The sequence below is a fragment of the Haemaphysalis longicornis genome, unplaced genomic scaffold, assembly GCF_048455015.1.
Source record: "Haemaphysalis longicornis isolate Haplotype H1 unplaced genomic scaffold, Haemaphysalis longicornis Haplotype H1 scaffold_7, whole genome shotgun sequence".
Taxonomy (NCBI): domain Eukaryota; kingdom Metazoa; phylum Arthropoda; class Arachnida; order Ixodida; family Ixodidae; genus Haemaphysalis; species Haemaphysalis longicornis.
In genome coordinates, this window is record NW_027526422.1 from 44,922,418 (window position 1) to 44,945,422 (window position 23,005).

Sequence of the window (23,005 nt, forward strand, 5' to 3'; positions counted from 1 at the left end):
AATTTTTAATTTTTTTAAGCATATGGCAGCTCTGAAGTGTTGTCTAGGTGATCGTACAAGGCGCTTTCACTAGTGGCCGCTGTCCTGTTTGCACCTCCAGCGATAGAAACCAACATCCGGACCTTATTGTGGTGCTGTCCAATTCTGCGCCCCACGAGCATGCGCAGTTGCAGCAGCGAGTCTCAGTTTGCACCGTGAATTCTCCTGTGGTTGGTACGCATCCCCAGGGACCCATCATCTCTCATGCTACTCGGACCAAATTTCCTTCATATGTGTATCCAGTAATAATCCTCTGTTAAGCCAAGTGGCAAAATAAACGTTATAAAAAAGCAGTTGTATAGGGCGTAGAGTACTTCCTCTTAAGCTGCCTATTTTTGCAGCAACTCTAGTTTTCTTGCGAGAGATAAATGGATACCTCGAGATTGTAAATTTGTCTACGCGCCATTTTTGGTCACACATGGGATGTATGCCAGCGAAAGTTTTCTCCGCGCGTGCATCCGCGCGTCACGAGGTTCCTCTAATCGATTCGATTCGAAGTGCATTTACAGAAATTTCACCCTACTCGACGAGCCGTGCTCCGTCTACTGCGCCACAGCTCTTCTGCCGCACGTTTTTACTGTACTTCTCTTTTAGTCAGCTAGTTGAAAGGTCATGACCAGCCTTTCGATCGCCATCCACCCCCGACAAAGGCCCTCGTCGACAGCCATGGTTCGTGCGAACGCGCGTTTCACCACTGCGCTTAACGCCACAGCATCTCGCCCGCTTGAGCAAGCTGTCCCCTGTTACGCCGCAACCACTCTCCTGCAGCACGCAAGCATGCTGAACGTTTTCGGAGTCCCTCCAAACGAAGCCAGCGTCGAAGAGGTCGGAAGCGAGGCGAATCTGTTCCACTGCGTTGCCCACTCTCGCGTGGCCTCCAACACGACGACTGGTCGCCGCTACACGGGGTACGTGTTCCAAGGCGCACAATGGGCGCGTGAAAACCGCAAGGGGGCGCGGGGGGAGGGAGGGAGGCCGGGGAGCGGCCACTGTGCAGATAAGCGACGTGTCGGGCCATTGTTTCCGCCGCGGCGGAAGCTGCACAAATCGACGCCCCCGCGCGCGAGGAGAAGGAGCAGGAGCCCTGCGATGACGAAGGGCCCTGTCTTTTTTTTTTCTCGTTGTCATCATGAACTGCTATCGGACACGAGCATTAATAGGAGTACATTAGAGGCCCCCGTGCGTGCGTGTGGTGTCGTCCTCCTTATCGGGCCTGCTGCTGCCGCCGCTGCACTGGGCTCATTCGGGCGGCCGCTATTCAGAGTGCGCGTTTCTGGTGTCGCCCCCCTTTTCACCGCCCGCCTGTGTGCGTCTTTCGCGAGTCATGAGGCAGGCCAGAGCGTGAACCGGAGCGCACACTCAAAGGAAACGACTTTCACTTGCACGTGCGTGCGGGTGTTTCGACTATGCTGCGTTTCAGATCGGCTGCGATAGGCTCCGCGCGAATGTTGAATCAAGTTCCCCTTCCGGGACTTGTTCGGAAGTGCAATAATAAACCGCTTCCTCGACTGAATTTGGGGGTGTGGGAATTCCCTCGTTTAACTCCATTAGCCAGCAGAGCCTCCCGTTTGGCTACCCAGAGAAAAGTAAGAAGAAGAAGAAAAAAAAAAAAAAAAACGACAAGTTGGAGGTTGGGTGCTGTGCGGAACTTGAGTGGAGAGAGAAAAAAAAACAGTAAACAATCAGTGACCAAGCGAAACGGAATAATTCAGTGAGCAACGCGCTGAGGGACAAAAAAAAGAAAACGCCCGGTTAATTCCTTTAAGATTATGATTACTGTATTCAGTTACGTGCACGCTATCCGATCTTTACGAACGCGAGGAGCGTATGAGGTGTCGCTGGTTATTTTGTACGGTTCAAAAAGACCTCCCCCCCCTCCCTCCCTCCCTCCCTCCCTCCCTCCCTATCTCTCTCTCTCTCTCTCTCTCTCTCTATCTCTCTCTCTCTCTCTCTCTCACACACACACACGCACACACTCACACAGCAGTGACTAAATGCGGAAAATGCACAGAGTCCGTACGGCATTCTGAAACGCCTGCTGAAGTCTATACATTAATTTGTTTGCCTTTGGGGAATGTACGTGACCGGACCCGCACACTATATAAATTATATTGTTCGGCATTATGCGTGTGGCGTTACTGTTATGGTGCGGGTGCAGTATTTAAGAAAGACAATGAGCTCGCGGTGTTCTCTCTTTTTTTTTTTTATTAACCGCTGAGATATGCCGGCTGAAAAGGATGCCTCAGAGTAATTTCGTTGGTATTAAGGCAGTGCACGGGGTTACCTAGTTTATCAGACCACTGATTTACTAAAGAAAGCTGCGACGTGCAGTAACACGAATGCCGTTTTCCGTTTTCGCGGGTGGGCAATAGTGCCGGCGGGAAAATTATTTACAAGAAATAGTGTAGCTTACGGATGAATAATGTGTAAAAATGGCTTATTATTCATTAGTTTTAGGGTGCATGTTTTGCTCCAGGAAAATGTAATGTAGACAGATATAAATAAAATTAAGCAGCTAAAAAATAACTGCCTGAATCCTCCTTGTGGTTACAGATGTCCATTATTGATGTTTGTGCTCAAATACGCCTCTGCTCCGCGTGTCATATTTAGCAACCGACGTGGGTGCGTGATACCACGTGAAACGTATCAGAAACCGAGCCTTGGTGACATACCTTTCCTTGATCAGTGGCTATTTCTTTAGTTTAGATGTTGTGGAGAGTTCGCGAAAGAATCCTCGTTCTCAACGGTAAACTTTTGAAGGCGGATATTCTCCCAGGCTCTCTATTAAACATGCGGCCCGCTTGAAAGTTTGATATTCTCAAGCTTTGAGAAGGTTTCAGTTCGTGGCAGAGGTCGAGTGAGTGCTCTACATCAGAGCACTCGTCATTTAGGTAGGCTCCCAATGTCTAAACTCTGCATTAGAGAACAGGACAACTGGCGCGTATTTGGAAATGTCGCTGCAATTTTACTCCGAGGCAGGAGGTCGGGGAAACAATCTCCCCGGGAAGATTGTACTCTACAAACACACACAAAAGAAGACTGTTCGATATTGATACACCGCTGTCGATATGCTGCCATGCGGCCGCTACAGGCCATGCTTCGTTGATGTGTAAAACTACTGCTCGTGAAAAGCTGGTGGAAGCTTCAGAGAAGGGCGACGTGGGAATTGCAAGGTACAGCTGCGATTTACGAACGAAACGAGTGACAAATGGAAACGAAACGACTGCGACCCAGCCGAGGATGGGGCGATGTGCATGCTGCACGATCGTCATCCTCGAACGACGTGCGCCTGGGAAGCGTCGTCATCACTGGTCACGGGGGAACACGCATCGTTGTATCACCGATCACACCGTAGAGGCAGACAACGGTGTCGGGCGTGGCGGCCCTACGTGATCGCACTGGGGAGTAGTAAGGCGGGTGGAAACGCCTGAAGCAGCAGCAGCGGCGGCATCAACCGGCGGTCCCTCTGTGTGACGTCACCCCCGGCCCGCGACACATCCGCGGCACCGTCAGACACAGCAGACGCCCAGATGTGTCGCCGTCACGGAAAAGGCGGTATAAGCAGTCCGGTGCCAGGAACAACACGCGCTCTCGTGGACGCATCCGAAGAAAGCGCGGAAAGTTCGAGGGAGTGGGGGGAGGAGCCGGGAGGCCATCGTTACGGCGTCCCGGCGTGCGCGTTCTCTCCGGCCTTGTCAGAATTAACCTGCGGGCGCGCATGGTCCAGCATTTTAAAACTTTTTTACGAAATTCTGCCATCGTCGGCGTCCTGTCAACGCTCGAGCGAAGGTTGAGGCCTTTGCGTCGGCGGATGGCGGTTACGTGTCATTCTAAGGCACGCGGTGTTGGTACCAGGCGCAAGTTGTGCTATGTGTCAGTACGCACGATGTGTCACGATCCTGTGCTAGTAAAAGCGTCAAATGCTCGCGCCAATATGGCGGCCAAAGGAACATCCGTGTGACTGTGAAACTTACTTCAGGCAAAAAAAGTGCCACCATCGTCGGAAGACGATGCAGTGTGTTACAAGGATGACGTTTGATCAGCGTCCCTCGTTAGAGGGACACTGACAATAAATATAGTTTTCTTTTTCAGAAGGAAGCTCAGCCCTACCTTGGCTCTCTTAGCGCCTATCGCCGCGGAAGATTCGGTTCCAGTGCTGAAAAACTGTGGTTGATTCCTTTGTCATGGGAATCGGTAGAACACAAAATTGAAATGTGCAGCGAAATCTGCAGCTGAGCATGATTTGCGGGCCGGCGGCTGTCTTGTAGGTGTGCTTGGCGAGCGACGTCATGCTGTCGGGTCGCTTCGGCAAAGGTGTAGTGGCGTCATTTCCGTGACCGATATGACGTCAGTGAAATCTTGGTGTCATCATCATCATCATCATCATCACCAGGCTATCTACGCCCACTGCAGGGCAAAGGCCTCTCCCATTATTCTACAATTGCCTCGGTCCTGTGCCAACTGTGACCAATTTATCCCCGCAAACTTCTTTATCTCATCTGCCCATCTAACTTTCTGCCGCCCCCTGCAGCGCTTGCCTTCTCTAGGGATCCACTCTGTTACCCTTAATGACCAGCGGTTATCTTGCCTTCGCATTACATGCCCTGCCCACGTCCATTTCTTCTTCTTAATTTCTACTAATATGTCTTTAACACCAGTTTGCTCCCTGACCCACTCCGCTCTCTTCCTGTCCCTTAATGTTACACCTATCATTTTCCGCTCCATTGCCCGCTGAGTCGTTCTCAATTTAAGTTGAACCCTCTTAGTGAGCCTCCAAGTTTCTCCCCCGTAGGTGAGTACCGGTAAGATGCAGCTGTCATACACTTTCTTCTTCAGCGACAATGGTAGGCTGCTATTCATTATCTGAGAATGTCTGCCATATGCACCCCACCCCATCTTGATCCTTCTAATTATCTCTGCCTCATGGTTGGGGTCTGGGGTCACAATTTGGCCTAAGTAGATATATTCGCTTACCACTTCCACTGCCTCGCCACCTATCTCAAACCGCTGTGCTGTCCCCAGGTTATTGATCATTACTTTAGTTTTCTGCATATTAATTTTCAGTCCCACGGTTCTACTCTGTTCTCCCAGTGCGGAAAGCATGCTTTGCAATTCGTCCCCCGAGTTACTTAGCAAGGCAACGTCATCAGCAAATCTGAGGTTACTGAGGTATTCTCCATTAACCCTTACTCCCGCCTGTTCCCAATCCAACGTTCTGAATACTTCTTGTAAACATGCTGTGAATAGCATTGGAGAGATTGTGTCTCCTTGTCTTACACCCTTTCTTATAGGTATTTTGCTGCTCTCCCTATGGAGGATGATCGTAGCTGCAGACCCATTGTAGATATCCTCTAGTATTCTTACATAATGCTCATCTACCCCCTGGTTCCGTAATGCCTGAATGACTGCTAGGGTTTCGACCGAGTCAAATGCTTTCTCATAATCTATGAAGGCTATATATAGGGGTTCAGTATACTCAGCGCACTTCTCTATCACCTGATTGATCGTGTGAATATGGTCCATTGTTGAATAACCTTTACGGAACCCTGCTTGTTCTTTAGGTTGACTGAAATCTAAGGTTGCAGAAATTCGGTTAGCGATTACCTTGGTAAATACCTTGTAGACGACTGACAGTAAGCTGATCGGCCTGTAATTTTTCAAGTCCTTCATGTCGCCTTTCTTATGAATTAGGATGATGTTCGCGTTCTTCCAAGATTCCGGTACCATTGCGGTCATTAGGCATTGCGTATACAGGTTTGCCAGTTTTTCAAGGACAATTTCTCCGCCATCCTTCAAGAGGTCTGCTGTTATCTGATCCTCACCAGGTGCTTTGCCCCGTTTCATTTCTTTCAAAGCCTTCCTTACTTCTTCGGTCGTTACTGGTGGGATGCCTATCTCCTGTGAACTACTCTCTCGTTCGGCATTATCCTGTATGTCTTGGCTACTGTACAGATCCCTATAGAACTCCTCGGCCACTGTGACTATTTTATCCCTATTTGTAATGACATTGCCTTGCTTATCCTTAAGTGCATACATCTGATTTTTCCCCACGCCAAGACGTCTCTTCACTGCTTTCAGGCTACCTCCGTTCTTTACAGCGTATTCGATCCTCTCCATATTATACTTCCGTATGTCAGCTGTCTTACGCTTATTGATTAGCTTGGAGAGCTCCGCTAGTTCTATTCTGTCAGCTGCGGTGGAGATTCTCATGGTTTGCCGTTTCCTGATTAGATATTTCGTCTCCTGTGAAAGTTTACCAGTATCCTGTCTAGCCATAGTGCCCCCGACTTCTACTGCACACTCCGTAATAATGCGTGTAAGGTTGTCGCTGGCTTCCTGCGTCGTAAACTCGGCTTCCTCGTTAAGAGCGGAATATCGGTTCTGCAGCGCGATCCTGAATTCTTCTAGTTTACGTCTTACTGTTAGCTCATTTATCGGCTTCTTTCGTACTAGCTTGTTGCGGTCCCTCCTCAAATCTAGCCTAATTCGGGATCTTACCATACGGTGGTCACTACACCTTACCCTTCCGAGCACTTCCACATCCCGCACGACGCCAGGGTTATCGCATAATATGAAGTCTATTTCATTTTTGTGCTCCCCATTCGGGCTTCTCCAGGTCCACTTCCGACTCTCCCGTTTACAGAAGAAGGTATTCATTATGCGTAGGTTATTCCGTTCTGCAAACTCAACTAGTAGGTCCCCCCTGCTATTTCTACAGCCCAGACCATAGTTCCCAACTGCCTTGTCTCCAGCCTGATTCTTGCCTACTTTAGCATTGAAGTCCCCCATAACTACGGTATACTGTGTTTTTACTTTAGCCATTGCCGATTCCACATCTTCATAGAAGCGTTCCACTACTTGGTCGTCGTGGCTGGATGTGGGCGCGTAGCCCTGCACCACGATAACAATAAAACTGCGCAAAAGGACGGGACGGAAGAAGAGGACAACAAACCAGGCGCAGTAGGTTGCCAGGTTCAGTTTTCAACGTTGTAGGTTGCCAGGTTCAACGCAGTAGGTTGCCAGGTTCAACGTTGCCAGGTTCAGTTTTATTGTTATCATGGAACACCAACTAGCCCAACAACGTGCTTTACCCTGCACCACCTTGAGCTTGTACCTCTTATTTAGCCTAATTACAAGACCTGCTGCCCTTTCGTTAATGCTATAGTATTCGTCTATGTTGCCAGCTATGCTTTTATTGACTAGAAATCCCACTCCCAGTTCTCTTCTGTCCTCTAGACCACGGTAACATAGGACGTGTCCATTTTTCAGCACCGTAAAGGCTTCGCCTGCCCTCCTAGCCTCGCTAAGCCCTATTACATCCCATTTAATGCCCTCTAATTCCTCGAACAACACCTCGAGACTTGCTTCGCTAGATATGGTTCGCGCGTTAAACGTTGCCAGGTTCAGATTCCATTGGCGGCCTGTCCGGATCCAGGGATTCTTAGCACCCTCTGCTGCGTCACAGGTCTGACCGCCGCCGTGGTCAGTTGCTTCGCAGCCGCTGGGGACTGAGGGCCGAGGGTTAGTTGGCGTATTCATGGGAGGTTGTGGCCATTACTACACCAGGGTGGCCAATCCTGCTCTGGTGAGGGAGTGCATTACCGGCAATGGTCGCCGGGGTCAGGCCGCACCCCAAGCCCTTTTGTGCAATTCCATCAATACGCGGATTTTTTTTTTTTAAATCCGGTGGGAATTGTCCGGCACCGGGATTCGAACCACGGTCCTTCTGAACGCGAGACGGGTGTTCTACCTCTACGCCATCGCCGCATTTCTTGGTGTATCCCGGCATAAAACACTTTCGTGTTGCAATATAGAACCCGAAAATGGACATTTTGAAGTACAACGTACTCTTTAGTACTAAAGGTTGCTTCCCCGCAAGAAGAACCTGTGTGCAGTGGTGCACCCTTTACAGGCCGCTTTCTTCGTTGTACTGGCGTCATTTGTCATTTCCTTGACGGATATGACGTCACTGAAATCTGTGTATCCCGGAATAAAAGTTTTTCGTGTTAAAATTAAGAAGTGAGGAGCGCATTACCCCCCCCCCACTCTTCCCTCCTACCCCTCTCATATTTTTCGTCACAGTGATTGGGGGAGGAAAACTGGCTGCTGTTTGCGTCACGAGAAACTGCAAGTCGGCGAGGTCAGCTAGGGAGCGGCAAGCGAATAGAAAACGTACTAAATGATTTCGAATCAGTCGTGTTATTCGAATTCGAATTGTGATTCGGAATGGTTTCGAATCAGTCGAGCATGAAACACGCGGGCTCAGTAAACAGTTAATTGTGCACCTTGTGTTTTTTTTTTCTGTGCCTTACAGACCAACGTTATTACAGACCGTGTGTAGTTAACCTGGCGGAACCTTTTCTGGTCGTCTCGTGCTGACATTTATCCCCTGCGACATGCTGGCACCGCGGCTGAAGCCGGGCCGTAGTAACCACAGAGGCTCTCTCTCTCACCCTCGGAAGGGATATGTAGGGGCTTCCGAACCGACGGCGTATTTCGCGGGCGGGAATCGAGTTTGCGTGCGGCTTGCTGCGCAGGCAAGTTTTTGCGGCTTCCCCGAGCCTGTGTGTCACAATCCCCCCCCGCCTCCCCTCCTCCACTTTGCGGCGCACCGGTGGCTGTCTAGATGGGTGGACTAAAGCGCTGGAAGCCGTTAGTACTGCGTAGAAGAAAGCGACTGAAAGTGTCGTAGCTGGAATGCTGATGTGGGAAGGAAGTCTTACGGGTTCCACGCAAACGAAAAATTTACCAACCCTTCCTAAACAAACGAGGACGCGGGTTCTATTCCCGGCCGCGGCGGCCGCTTTTCTGATGGAGGCGAAAAGCAAAAACGCCCGTGTGAACTAGATTTCGGCGCACGTTATAGATCTCTGGGTGGTCCATATTAATCCATAGCCGTCCACTACGGCGCGCCTCATCGCCTGCGTTACGTCGGCGCGTTAAGCCCTACAATCAATCAACCTCCCTAAACAAAGTGGAGAGGAGCGTGGAAGTTAAAGGTGCGTCCAAACTTCGCTGAAAGCGCGTCCACTCGATCGTCAAACCTTCAAAGACCCAAATCGCAGACGAAGAACGAACCCACGCGACAATTTTTCGCGCACTAAGTAAGCGCATCTGCGAACGATCTAAATGTGTACCGATACGTGGTTTATTATATAAAGACGTACTATTGTACTCCTTCTTCATGATCGATGCGTTTATTGGCTTATCTAGAACCGTTCCTTTTTCGCGATTTTCACGCAACCGTTTTGACGCAATGGAAGCCAGGTTTCACGCACGCGCCGTGTGTACAGGGGGTCGATCTTAGAGCTTTTCTGTCGACCAACCGGTCTATGGTGAAATGCATTAGTTTTTTTGACAGAACGCCATCGGTACCACTAAGAACGCTTTCGCTTTAAAATCGAAGGAGTTAATCTGGCCTGGCGCTGACAGTGTTGCCGGAGCAGAAGCTAGCAACAATTGAATGCTCCCGTCGCGGTGGGGATGGATGTTGCTGAAATTTTGCAGGTAGCTTATCTTGGCCATCGGCAGATAAATCGGTCTCTGTGCGCGATTTAGAACAAGGCCGAATGTCGGCCTCGAGCTCAATACTGTTTCGAGAAGAATTCCTCACCTCCCACGGGATACAGACGCGGACCTGTTCTTGATGATGATGATGTTGATGATGTTGTTACTTTACGGGCGAATTACCGGCGAGCCTGGCCTTGCAAGGTTCGCGGGCAACTGCTCCGCCCGAACAACACCGTTAAAAACTATACGCGGCAAATTAACCAAGCTTCACACAGGTTCTAGTCCTTCAAAGTTAGAGCCGTTCAACTCAATGTTAAAGCTGTCGGAAGTGCAGAGCAGTGATTCACCATAACGGACTGCAGCGCCGTTATCAGCACACTGCTACCGCCGATGTAATTCAAATTTCCCGCCTTCGCAGTGATCGCGCGCCCCCTGCCTGAAACTGCGCTAGCGGGAGTTCTGTTCTTTTCGTGCTTGATTTTTTCCTCCCGCACGTGCCGGCGTTGCGCTGCCACTTTTTTTCGCTTACTATCGTCAAAACCACCCCAACGAGCGTTCCCAACTAAATGAACACGGCCGCTGGCGGTTAATTACGTAGATTTTGCTTCAAATGTACCTACAGTTTTCTTTGCGCTAAACAACGAGGGGATGTATGACAAGCGCCAGCGGCTCACGAGTTTCGAACGCCGCATGGCTCTACTTGGGTCCAGCGAGCGAGCTACGACGAAAAGTTGAGCCCGTAAAGTACTCTGCACTTAAAACTGCAGGACTAGGCGCGCAAGGTGTCTCTCCGAGTGATCCTCTGCCCGGTAGGAAATATGATGTCCTCCAAAGAAGCACGCGGGGCGGCTGTCTTTTGACACGGACCTGTGCGCCTGCACGAGTCCCATATACCTAAACCATGCGCACCTCCTATACTTGCCCGGCCTGTTGTCAACTCCAAATGCAAAACCACTTCCTGGGGGATTCTCCAACTTAGGAGATCGCACTGCAAGGCCACGGAGAGCTTTTCTCTTCCGCCATCCAAGTGTATAGCCAATACGCCTCCATCTACACCGCAGAAAGGACGCAGTAAAACTAACAGTAATCTCGCGTGCCACAGCGGCGACTGCTGAGCGGTCTGCTAGCGGCTTTCGGGAATTGATTGTGGCCTTTCATATCAGACGTGTATTTTCAAAAGGAACACTACTAAGCTCTGTTCACGCATTACTTTTGCTTCAGATGCGCGGCTGGTTTTGGTTGCGCTAAACAGGTTGTCGTGTTACTTTTCTTCACCGATATTAGTGTCGATGCAATTTGTTTGTCTGCATGTGTCCCATGTTAGTATACGTGCTTGCTGCAGCGAAAAAGCAAGCTGTTCTAGCTGGTACATATGCATCTTGTCAAAAAACAGCGTGACTGGTATGGAATGAGCAGAGCATATATTCTAGTCGTATGTATTTTGCTGTCTTGCATGGCCTAGTTGCCCTGTCTTTTATTACCCCTGCTGTTGCAGGCAAGGGTGTTCTTTGTAACCGTATGGGCCAGCTGAAATCGGCTTCAATAAAGTGACCCCACAAAATACATGACGGAAAAAAAATGGCTTGGGTTAGCGAAGATGTGCATCGCATATAAATATTTTTAGTCAAAAAGTCACAGGGTCCGTTATGTTATCCCTTGAAATCCCGAGGAGTAGCGATAAATTAAAGACGGGCATATGATTTACTTCGTTCCACGTCCCCTTTTCCCACATTCACGCCCACCGTGGACATATATTTCTTCCTTTTCCGACGTGAACATTTTACCGGCAACCCTTATATTGACGTCCAGGCAAATTCGCTGTGTCATCCACATTTTTCCACTTGAGTTATTCAGCTAAGTAGGCTACGCTGCTTGAATGTCCGCTCGTTCCGCTGCCGTCTTTGGCTTCCTTCATCTGCGGTGTACTGGCGGGGTGGGCCACATCTCACCAGTACTGCCGAGTTTAAGCTCGCGCGATAGAACGTCTCGCGCTATAAAACGCGTCGTGCGCTTTGTTCTTTCCACGGGGAATCTTTTTAGGGGCGGAGCCCCTTAGGGGCTGGTGCTGTTGCCGTCTCTTGTCGTCGTCGTCGCAATCGCCGTCTCATGTAGTCATGGTGCCAAAACACCGGGAAACTCGTTTATGCCTCGCGCTAGGACGTAACGCGTAGTAAAAAAAATCACCGGCACACTCGTTTACTCCTCGCGCTGGAACGCTTCGTAACGCACACCACAAAAGCACCGGGACACTCGTTTACGCCTCGCGCTAGAGAGCTCCGTCTTCAAAGACAAGAGACTTTTACAGCAAAGCTGTATACCTCTACCCCCCAACTCCGTTGGCAAAAACGCCAAGGTGCCAAGAATACACCTACAGACTACATGCTTCGCCCCTCCCCAGGTTTCACGTTAGTGGAGATGGCCCGGGATTTTTTTATGCGATTGTTCGCTGAGTTACTTTGAAGGTCGACGGAACGGCGATCAGATATCGTTAAAAAAAAAAAAAACGGCTACCTTCTCGAATAACCTTTCGCCTTTCCCCTGTAAAGCGTGCTCCGCCACTCTGAGGGTTGTACTGCAGCGAAGTTTACTTCGCGGAGGCGCTTCGGAGGTCGCTGTTTCGGTACTACACCTAAAAGAACACTGAAGGCTACGTACGCCACTTAACGTTTTAAATGAAATGTCACACCTCTCAAAGCTCGAAGTGTTTGTTCGGCGGCAGATGATGCTTTGTTTGTTTGTAAACAAAATTTTGTTTGTAAATTAATTGAGATGGCATCTCCCTCTTATGTTTCCCTTTCATTTTTCTCTGGCAGAAATGTGTACGTTGCACATAGGGAAAAGTCGTTCAAGGCATTTTTCATCGAGGCAGTTGCTACCGCCCAGGAGAAGGAATGCAAACTACTCGCGATATTCTCCAGCATAGTACCGGTCAGCCGGACAGGTCTTTTGTCGATACCGCTTGTCATACCAACACAAATATACCCGGACAGTGAAAAAGGGACAATAGCTCTCGCACTCACCCTCACGAGTCCTTAGTGCTGTACTTATACGGCTACAAGAACACTGTGCAGTACTGGCAACTGAAACAAATCTTAGCCAGTTGTAGGACGAGAACCGGCTTAATGAGCCTAAGTAAGTTTTGCTGAGAGTTCCCGCATACATTTATATTAAGGTCCTCCTTACACCCCCACCCCCCTCCAACGATTTGCGATTTCTCAAATCGTTGGAGGGGGGGGGGGGGTGTAAGATGTATGATGACGTGGTACTTCTCAGGCATTTGGCATGTTCTGCGTTGTTGCATTTGGCTTATCCTGCTACTGCTGTTGCCGCGGGTAGTATGCTCGCATTCGCGGCATTGTAATCTACCGGTAGACGCCATTTCAGTTTTCTCTTTAGCTAGAGCAAGAACAGCGCACGCCGCCTACGGCAAATTGCGACGGGGTAACATTGCAAGCGAGGAATTAGAACCATGTCAGTGTTAGGACATTGAAAGGAACTTAAGCCTACATAGAAATATATGAAGAGAAAATAATGTGGTTTAAATGCGAAAGTGCACCACCACAGCGATAATGCAGCTTGAGGTTTTTTATCTACCAGCAGGAAAATAACCGTAATTTTTCCCGCCGGTCGTCTAATAGAGGTCGTCTACATTGAAGCGCTGCCAGCAAATGCTGCAGCGTACAGCCTGGTTCAGAAGACGGCGTAAGTAATGCCGCTTCGCTTCTTGATGGCCGTCAAATGGCTAGTGAACTGTATTTTAGTTTTCTACGTTGAAAGCTGGCTTTTGTCCGCTTCGGTCGCTTTCCCAACACAGTTCGTTTTCTTCTAAACCTGACTCAAGTTGTCAGCGCGTATTTTTTATTCCCTTTTAGCCGGTTGTCGTAAGAAGCTACAAGACAATTTTAAGGGCTTTTTTTGGCTATCATTGTTGCTGGCTTGTTTTTCTTAGCCTCATTGGCTCCACACTGAAGCGTTATCTCTCAAGAAACTAGCAGTCTCTCTAAGTCGTTTCATTTTTGCCGCAGCACTAAGCTGACACAATACCGAAGAGACGTGTAGAAGTAATGCTGCCAAGCACTAGAGGGTGTGGGGGAGCTTGTGACCGGCTGTTGGACATTATCTTTGTTCCTTTTTATCCTTGCGGGCGGAGGGTATCGTAACCTTTTTTTACAGCCCCCCTTCGCCTGTCGATTCGATCACTGGGCTAGCGTGGCTGTCGATTCGTCCCAGTTTCCGCGTCGATAACCTGTCCTTAGCCCAACGGCGCTCTCCTCCATTTCACTCCGCACACGTTTCCCGTTCTTTCGCTCCCGAACCTGCTCTCGGGAGGCAGGGGCAGCAGCTTTGGTGTACGCGACTTCCATGACGTCGTCCATCATTTTTAATCCGCCGTACTTCTCGAGTCGGCAGCGTGTCATTTTGACTCCGTGCTCAACCGGGCCGCCGCTTGCCCCGCTCTATTTCTTCCCCCAATTTCCCGCGCTTTTCTCTCTCTCTAGAATTTCAACTGTCTCTTCCCGCCCTTTTTCTTTATCTGCTCTCAGGGGGGAGGAACGGAAAGTACGCGGGCGAGGCGGGTGGTCTGCAAACGCTTTTCGATAGTCCCGAGAGCAGACGTTTCTGTTCAGAAGACAGCGCACATATCCGGCTGGGAGGCTCACCTCCGGCGGAGTCATCGGTGGGGAGCGACAGACGAGGGTTCGGAACGACTCTGCTCGGTCGATGATGTCTTCGTCGATCGGAATGATAGGTTTGCCTTTTCGCTTCCTCTGTTTGTTGCCATTATACATCACACTCGGCGTGGACCCTCTCGCTCCCCCGTGCTTCCCTGCTTCCATTCTGCAGTATGTACTGCCCGCTTCTTTTTCTCCTCGACGTTACCCACTGTGTGTCTTACTTAACAGGGAACCCAGGCGTATCGGCGTGCTAGCACGCCGCCGCCGTTCTGCAGGACCTGTGTTCTTGCTCGTTCGCCGAGACGTGCGGTACTATTGTCCACGGCTGCCTTTTTTTTTACCCCCACCGAATCTGGCGCTTTCGTACGCATTTGTGGTTGTCGCGCTTAGCGCAGGTGTCGTTTCCTGGCCTGGGCACAACCGCAACCTGCTTTGCTTTCCTTTGAACTTGTGTTCGTTCGTTCGCTTGTAGCTGTCCTTTTTATTAATATTATTGTAGCGGACGCGTATAGCTTTATCTCGTCGCTGTGCGGGGGATTATAAAGGGCCATTGGGGAAGATAGCCGCCTCTATACTACCTTCTTGGACACGGAATAGGGAAGAGCCGTCTCGTCTGTGCCACCTTTTCGCTCTCCTGTTCCACCGATCTTCTGCCAGTGTGGTCTGGCCCGCTGAGAAGTCCCCCCCTTCTTTATTTTCGTCGTCTGCTAGGGGATCGGCGTTCAAACGAGGATCGAATGGCGGGACGCCAACTGTCGTCTGTGGCGACGCCGGCTGTTGCGTCTATGTTAGCCAGGAGCTAAGAAATCTCCCTCACGTTCGCTTCACGCTCTTTGCGTCGGCCGTATCGCCGAGCGCCGGAGTTTCGGACTTCATTGCTTATTGCACCGTCGCTTATCGCGTGATGTTCTTATGCAAATTTTCGTTCTTTCGCGTACACGTAAATTTGCCGCTTCGCTAAGAAAGAGTTACGTGGCCATACGGGGGGAATAATTAAGCCGCGTTAAGTGAGTTTTCTTGGAGGTTTTGCGTACTTAAGCGCGCAAGCGTGCAAAGGCTCACAAATAACGTTTTCTTATGCTAGTTCTTTGTCGAATTTTTAGTTAAATTTGCCCTGCTGTACGCAGAAATTAAGAGGAGGCAGACGCAGTGTCGTTCGCCCTTTCAAGAAATGCATGCCAATAATAATAAAAACTGGCAAGCGCCGATCGCATAAACAACAAATAACGTTTTTTTCGCGCAACAAGCTCTTGCTTTGATGAGATGGCGGTCCCCGCCTGTTGCCTCATTGTATTGTTCATTGCTTGTTCAATCGCTCCAAATAGTCCTTTGCAACATTGAAATACGCGTGGCCGTGTAATATGGAGAACCCGGTGCGCCATACCGCTCTTTTTCAAAACGTAGTTTTTAGGCTATGTTGATATTCCAGAGCTAATGGAAGGCGGGGAAAGAGAAACGGAAAGGACATATGCGATTATTTCCGTTGTTCCCAAGAGGCTTCAAAGCGGTCACTTCTTCATTTTACTACTTTTGTGCACGTACGACCGGCGTGACGAGGGGTTGGGCGCTTCTTGAAATTGATAGACTGATTGGTTGATTGATTGACTGGTTGTTTGATTGATTGATTGATTTGCATTTGTTATATATATGGTCGGCCTCAAGCAGTGTTATAAAGTGTCAAAAAGTAAGGGCGTCATGCGAGAGGTTATGTTGAGGAACCTAGGGAAGGAGTGTTTTTTTTTTTTTTAGGAAAATTTCTCAGATATGAACTGATTCGGCCCATCGCCGTGACTCAAAAAGCTTGCAAACGAAGGCAACAGCTTCGCATGTCCCTTGTTTCTGTTTAACAGTTAGCTAGGTCCAGTCGAGGTAGCACAGGGGCCGTGGACCCAGTTGTACGTTGGGCCGTAGTTTCCGTACGGCTTTGTAGCGAGGGCATTCCCAGAGCAGGTGCTTAGCGCAGGCTGGAATGTCACAAGGAATTAGGAGAGTCCACCAAGCAGTTTGTCCTATAGAGTTGGAGAGCGAAGGCCTGTACCTGTGCTTATCTTTAAAGTACCTGTGTGCGTAGTGGGAGCAGCATCCACCGGTGTCCTGTGATTGTTGTCGGTGTTGACGCGGGGTATACGGAGCGACAACTTGCGGTGTACCTTGGTGTGGACGCGGAATTCATGTATTTACACTGTGTAAGCTGGTGGTTCTTTCCGATGACGGGGCCAGGATTGCGGTGACTCCGTAAGAACTGTAGCTGGCGCCGCTGCATGGGCCTCCTCTGGCTTAACGCGCCAGAGCAGCGCAACGCCCCGTGGTGTGTCGTAGCGACGAGCCGTGAGATAATTTAGACCGCCTAAAATGTCTTCGACGTGCCCTCGTACTCCGACCAACCGCGACCGCGACGTGGAATCGAACCCGTGCCCTCATGCTCAATAACGCAATGCCTTAAGCCACCGAACCGGTGAGTGAGGAGAGGGGGAGGGGAGATGCGTAGCTAAGTTTGAGCAAAGCTTTAAAGGGTAATTACGGTACGCCGCTAAAATATCTAGGAGAACGCCCGAAAAGGGAGAAGAAAAAAAAGGAAACAAACACGAGAAAAGGAAACGTGGGCACACGTTATTGAAATCCCTGCGAAGTTTTCTACCGCAGATAGCCTCTCGAACGGCACCGGAAATTGTCGACCGCTGGGAAGGGGAGGCGGAAGGGAGAAGAGGGTCATATTACCCACTTCCGGCCCAAACACTGATTATAACCGGCAGCCTGAACCTGAACGCAGTTAGAACGCGAACATGCATTAGAGGGGTCTCTTCTTCGCCTGCCTTTATCTCTCCGGTCGTTTCTTCGATCAGGGTTTGGTTTGTGTGTGTGGTTTTGTGTGTTTACTTGGTTTTTTTTTTCTTGTACTAACGCTTCATAGTTCCAGAGTTGCTCCCGGAGGCATCGACTGACCTTCCATTGGTTGTAACAGTGTGCGCCAGTCGGGTCCGGTCATTAACTGGATTTTAATGACAAAAAAACTGCTACTCTTAGTTTCAGTTGAGCGCGAGCCTGTGTGGAAGCCGTGTCGCGTACCGCAGAACGGAAATTATGGGCCTCGTTTAAGTTGTTTGTTGGGAGGTGGCGTGTGATATAAGGCGTAAGATATATGGGGCAATCGATTGCAGCGTACTGTTTGAATGCGATGGAACGCTGCGAAGGTAAGGATGCGTGCTGGGGCGGGGTGGCGAAGGCAGGTTTGGCGCTCCGCAGCTCTCGCGAGCGCGCTTAATGACAAACTGTGAAGTGCGGCAAATAGCTAAGCAAATCGAAGTTTTGCCTTTTCTCCTGCTGCGCAATTAAGAGGAACGTTACTTTATTGTTTGCCGTGTGCCCCGAAGTTTGATTCACCGTTGTTCGTCCGTCGTTGGGAATTTTTATTTGCGTGCGTGCGTATGTGTGTGCAGGGGAGGGGGCTGGTGTGCGTGTGTATGTGTGTGTGTGAAGGGGAGGAAGAACGTGTGTGTGTGTACGTGCGCGTCTGTCCATTCTTTCGAAATTACTCCTTTTCTAGCGTCCGTAGTGTTGCGCTTCACATTGGGCTGTGGGTCACGATTCGTCCACTTTGAATCTCGTTCTATGGATTAATAAAAATTAGTTCTGGCTGGAAATTTTCATATAGATGTCACTGAAAGCAAAGCTTCGTCTGTTTAGTGGTTTTTAAAGTGGATTACATCTCGAACAAGACTCACTGCTTGTTCATTCCCCGACTGCAAACACAATGGTTCAATATGCTGGCGCATAAACGCAATCGGGCTTCAGTAACCTCTTCCCTGTATTTGTGATCATTCGGGGAACGGTCCTTCATGAAGGTGCCACCCGAACCCCCCAAACAAACAAACAAACAAACAAACAAACAAAAATCAACACTGGAGGATAAGCATGTAATGTTGGGTATTTTGAAGTGTATGAGCACCCGAACGTGGATGATGCCCATTGATAAGCGTAAATCAGTCCATAGTTTAAATTTTCCAGGGGCAACTAAGCGCTCGTGCAGAGAACAGGACTAAACATTACCTCATCTGTCCACAATATCATACAAACAAAACAGAGCCTATGTATAATGTTTATTTTTACAAGAGATTATACTGTTTTACCTATGTGCAAACGGTATATAAACCTCTTGTAATTAGTTCTGTTAGACTTATTAAGGCCAATATAGCGCAAATTTATTCGAGACAAAAAGCATCAATAATTTAAAGATGATGGGGTGAACCTTCAGTTACGTTATAGATGGATTGTGTTCCATTAGGGAGACCGTTTCTAGCCGAATGCGTTCACCAATATTTTATTTATTGCCCGTTCAAACATTTCTACATACAAATTTGACGCACTTGCAGGGGTGAGACAGCTGCGCATATTGCGCAGTTTTGATACCAAGTTATGTTCCTGCGCCAGGCTGCTCCAAAAGCTGGAAAATTGCAAAAATTGCGCCAAACTGCTTCGAAACAGTCTGGGAGCCAAGGATTTTAACGCTCCCGTCAGCTGCAGTGGGAAAAAATGCTTACTGACGGCATAATTTTCCAGCACCCTCAAGGTAATGCGGTTTGTAAATGTTTCATTGATCATTAAATTAAAAAAAACCTGCAGAAAATTGTCCCCGAGATACTCATGTGTACTGAGGCGATAAAACACTTGTGCAAGTTGATGAAACAACGGCAATTTTCGGATCCGGAACGACATTACTGGGCGCCGTCTTGGTGTGGTGAAGATTAGAAAAATGGCCGCCGGGCGAAGCAGTTGCTTGTGGTTCAGGCAGAGTCCTCTTCGCCGATTCCTACCGTGATTTTGGTTATGGGGGTGGCTGGATTTACATTTAGTCGTTTGATCTGTTGCGGGAAGTTGTGCGACTCGAAAGACAGGAGTTCATCAAAAACGACCTGGTGCCCGTGAATTCGCCGTGTTTCGGCCTTGACTGTGAGGCATGGTGGTGAGGCGCGGTGCGTGCTTGAAGCGAAATTTCGGAGCCATTGCGGTGTTATAAAATGCTGAGTTATTGCTGCCTTTGACAGAGAGCTTGCGAGCGGCACGAATGGGACGATCGACACTGCAGAAGTGGCCGTGCAGGCTACATCGCCGCAAAATGTTCAAGCAGTGTCGTATAGCGAGACGGGCTAATATTGCATGGTAGTAATAATGGTTCATCTACCTGAAGTGAAGTTTAATGCCAGAAGGGAGGTGGCTAAACATACCAACTGTACTAAAATTATGATTGTAGTGAACATGTACCCTGGCGATTGAATGGGAGGGCTGGTAGGGTGCGACGACTGTCACCTCGTTTTTCGAAACTTTTGCCGTGGCTGTACACTTGTGCGCAAAGTCGAGTCTGGGATTACAAAAATAATGATTGCGGCAATCACATGATACTAAAAATGCCTTACGGTTGCTTAGTTTTTCAATTCGATATTTGCAACAGCACTCCACGCTACCATGCATAATGCCTGAAAAGTTAAAAATGGTTTGTAAAAAGGTGGTGCAGTTCGTACCTTGTGATACTCTGGTAGAAAAAAACTTCCGATTAAAAAGTGCACTCCTCTCCCTCCCCCCCCCCCCCCCCGAGTTGCCACAAATTTGATTTTTTAGGCTCCTAAGGTGACATAATAAATGTAGCTAACTGCTCCAAATCAAGGCTCTTTTGCTCCAAAATCGAGATTTTGCTGCTCCAAAAACTGCTCCCAAATCTGATTCAGCTGTCTCACCCCTGCACTTGGGAAAGTCTGAACTGATATGACCGATTTGGCATTCTCTCGCCTCACCGATTTGTTCCAAGTACTTTCAGGACTAATCACAGCGAAGTTTATCACAGTTTATTAACAATTAGGTTCCTCATTTTTTTTTGTCGCTGACCTCCTTGTACCGTACTTATTGCACATGTTTAATTTCTCTATTTCTAGTTGTGTTTTTCCAGCAAAGTTTGAATTAGCCAAAGTTTCTGTTATTCACAAATTCGGTTATAAAATATGATATTAACAATTATTGACTGATATCTCTCCTTTCTCAAAACCGTGTAAAACATCGAAAATAGGAGTTAGAGGCCTTTATATTGTAATGACTGACATTTTTGTCTAGGTTAACCTTGTTTCAGTTCCCAAAGGGCGCCATTTAATGGCGCAGTTCCTTTCCATTAAAGTACAACCACGTACAAGCAGTGCTTTCGATGTACCCTTGCAGGCTGGGAGCTGGCACACTTTTGGCGATGCTCACCTCTTTACCCAACCTAACGAGTGGTAAGCTATGATGTTATCTCCTTTTAGGTGGAATTTTATATGGCGCTTTTTTATTTTTTATTCCTAATGCTTAAGCTAGCTGTACTGCCCGAAATTGCTGACGGCAGCCACACGAAAAAGTCCTAGATCTCGCCTATCATCGCCCTAAATGTAGGAATGCGCATGCGTACGAGCCCAGGGGCATGTTTTGTTATATCCTATAGAAATTCTTTTGGTTTCATATAGTAGCGACAGCGAATGGTCATTATATGTCTAGGAACCTATAGGGAAGCTGCGAGTCAGCAGCTGTCCAAAGGTTATGGAGGAATCAGCTATCGGATCGAGCAAACATTTTGGTAACGCGTAGCCGTCCTGAAGTTCTGGGCTGGGCTTCAGGCCGCAGCTCGCTCTCGGCATTCTATCTAGTCTCCGTTTCTAGTGTTTATTTTGGTGACTGCTACCTTGCCTTAATGTATTGCCTTAACTTTCAAACCGGCGCCAGCTAAGTGCTATACGGCGGCATTGCACAACACAGAGCTGGACTGCTTATGCACAGCGCGAGCATGCGCGGTTCAACTCGTGAACTCTAGGGCGGATTTCGCGATGAAATCGTGTCGAAGTGAGTAATTTAGGCTCTGAACACACGTCAAATATTTTACGCTCATATGTTCGTACATTCACGCCAAAGATTCATAAACACTGGGTTAGGTGCGATGGGTATATACGTGTTGTTTTTTTTCTCTCGCAGTCGCCTTGACGCGTACGGTGTCGGCACTTCGTTCACTGACAACGCCTCTCTTCTGGATCGGCGTCATCGTTCGCGTTGGCCTTGTGATGCCTTCGCTGGTCGAGTTCTTCTCCCTGGTGAGTTCTTGCCATTTTCCACGTTTTTTTGCCTATAAATCGTTCGTTCATTGTTTAGGTTTAACGCGCCGACGCTACACAGGCGATCGATGAGGCCCGCCGTAGTGGAGGGCTCCAGATTAATTTTGACCACCTGGGTGGGGATCTTTAACGTTCGCCTATTTCTCTAACGCGCGGGCGTTTTCGCTTTTCGCCTCCATCAGAAAAGCGGCCGCCGCGGCCGGGAATCGAACCCGCCACCGCGGCGGGTGTTTGCCTAGAAGATGGCGTCGGAGAAAACCTCGTAAGAAAGCCTCTATGCACATAGAGAGAAATTACTTGATTGAAAACTAGATCTCGAGCCGAAATAATACCACGCCTGTACAGTTTTATCTTCAGGGAATCACGCGAGAAAAGCCGAAGCGCTGCACATCCTGTTGGAGAAGATTGGGTAAAAGACGGCGCCTTGTGTTTCGCAAATGCTACCATGCTGATCTGGTTGCATCTTCGGTGTTATAGATGGATTCCGATTTATTTATGTGTGTTTCAAGACAATATACGGCGGTATTTGGGAAATAGAAGGCTTCAATTAACGTTGACTGTGCGCTGATGCACGAAAAAAAAATGCGATTGAGACGAAAAATGTTTGCACAATGAGAGTGAAGAACAACTCAGGCGGCGCAGCTACTCGCACAAGACAGCGCGAGGAAGGTAGCTTTACACTCTCGAGCTACTGGATGGAGTCGGGCTGGAACGTTAGCTTCGTTTCAGTTAGACTTTTCCTTTACTGGCGTGCTGTTTCCCCGCTGTGCCGTTTTCTGGGTATTGTGCGGTTGTGGGCCATTTTGTTGTGCGCTGCGGTTGCAATTCCCCCAGTGATCGCATGATTATTAGCATTAGTAATAGTTGGGTGCGCATTAACCCTCCTCCTCCTCTCTCTCTCTCTCTCGTCTTCCTGCTACCTGAAAGTTTCTTGTGAAATGACCTCTAACGAAATAAGCAGAACATATCATGATATTCTAATCGTGCGGTGCAGTTTCGCTGATGACGCTTTTAAAGGAATCGTTTTTCGAGAAAATGCGTAAATGTTCAAGGGTGAGCTTTTGAAGCACCACGTGTCGTGCGATGCTAACGAAATGGCGTTCTGTGCCTCTTTTATCATTAACCTGGCACGGGGAGATGGCGAGGAGACGCGCGCATACCAGGTGAGACCCCTTCACTGGTTAAAGCGGCAAGGAACGCATGCAACACTGCTTCATTGAGGGACGGTTTATGTCGTAATCTTAAAAAAAGCTTTCTTCTTGGTCCATGACGGCGTCATTCGTCGCGACGCAACGCACTGGCAGTTTTGTTCGATTATCTCGAAGATATCGCTAAGATGATGATGATGAAAACTTCTATTGAGCAGAGATGCTTTAGAACAATAGGATGATCTAAGCTCTGTCACTGGAACTTTTCACTCAAACTCGGTGTTGAAATGGGGAAAGGGTGGGTAGAGGGTTAAGCGCCGACGCCGCACCAGAACTATGAGAAACGCCGTGGTGGAGAGCTCAGGATTAAGTTCGCTTACCTGGGGATTTTTTAACGCGCGTAAATAACGCGCGTCTCCATGCATTCAAGAAACAGCCGCAGCGGACGCCATCGAACCGGCGTCCGCTGGTCGAACTCGATGTTCACGACATTCTGGCTAATCACTTTTTA

At 48.8% G+C, this 23,005-nt stretch overlaps 1 protein-coding gene across 1 annotated transcript in view; it reads left to right on the plus strand.

Moving 5' to 3' along the window:
- LOC144145443 (uncharacterized) overlaps positions 1 to 23,005 on the plus strand; it is a 72,877-nt gene that overhangs the window by 44,357 nt on the left and 5,515 nt on the right. The window contains exons 6-7 of the mRNA XM_077677067.1: positions 20,427 to 20,482; positions 21,210 to 21,325. Of these exons, the coding sequence (XP_077533193.1) occupies positions 20,427 to 20,482; positions 21,210 to 21,325 (172 nt within the window). The remainder of the gene's footprint in view (positions 1 to 20,426; positions 20,483 to 21,209; positions 21,326 to 23,005) is intronic.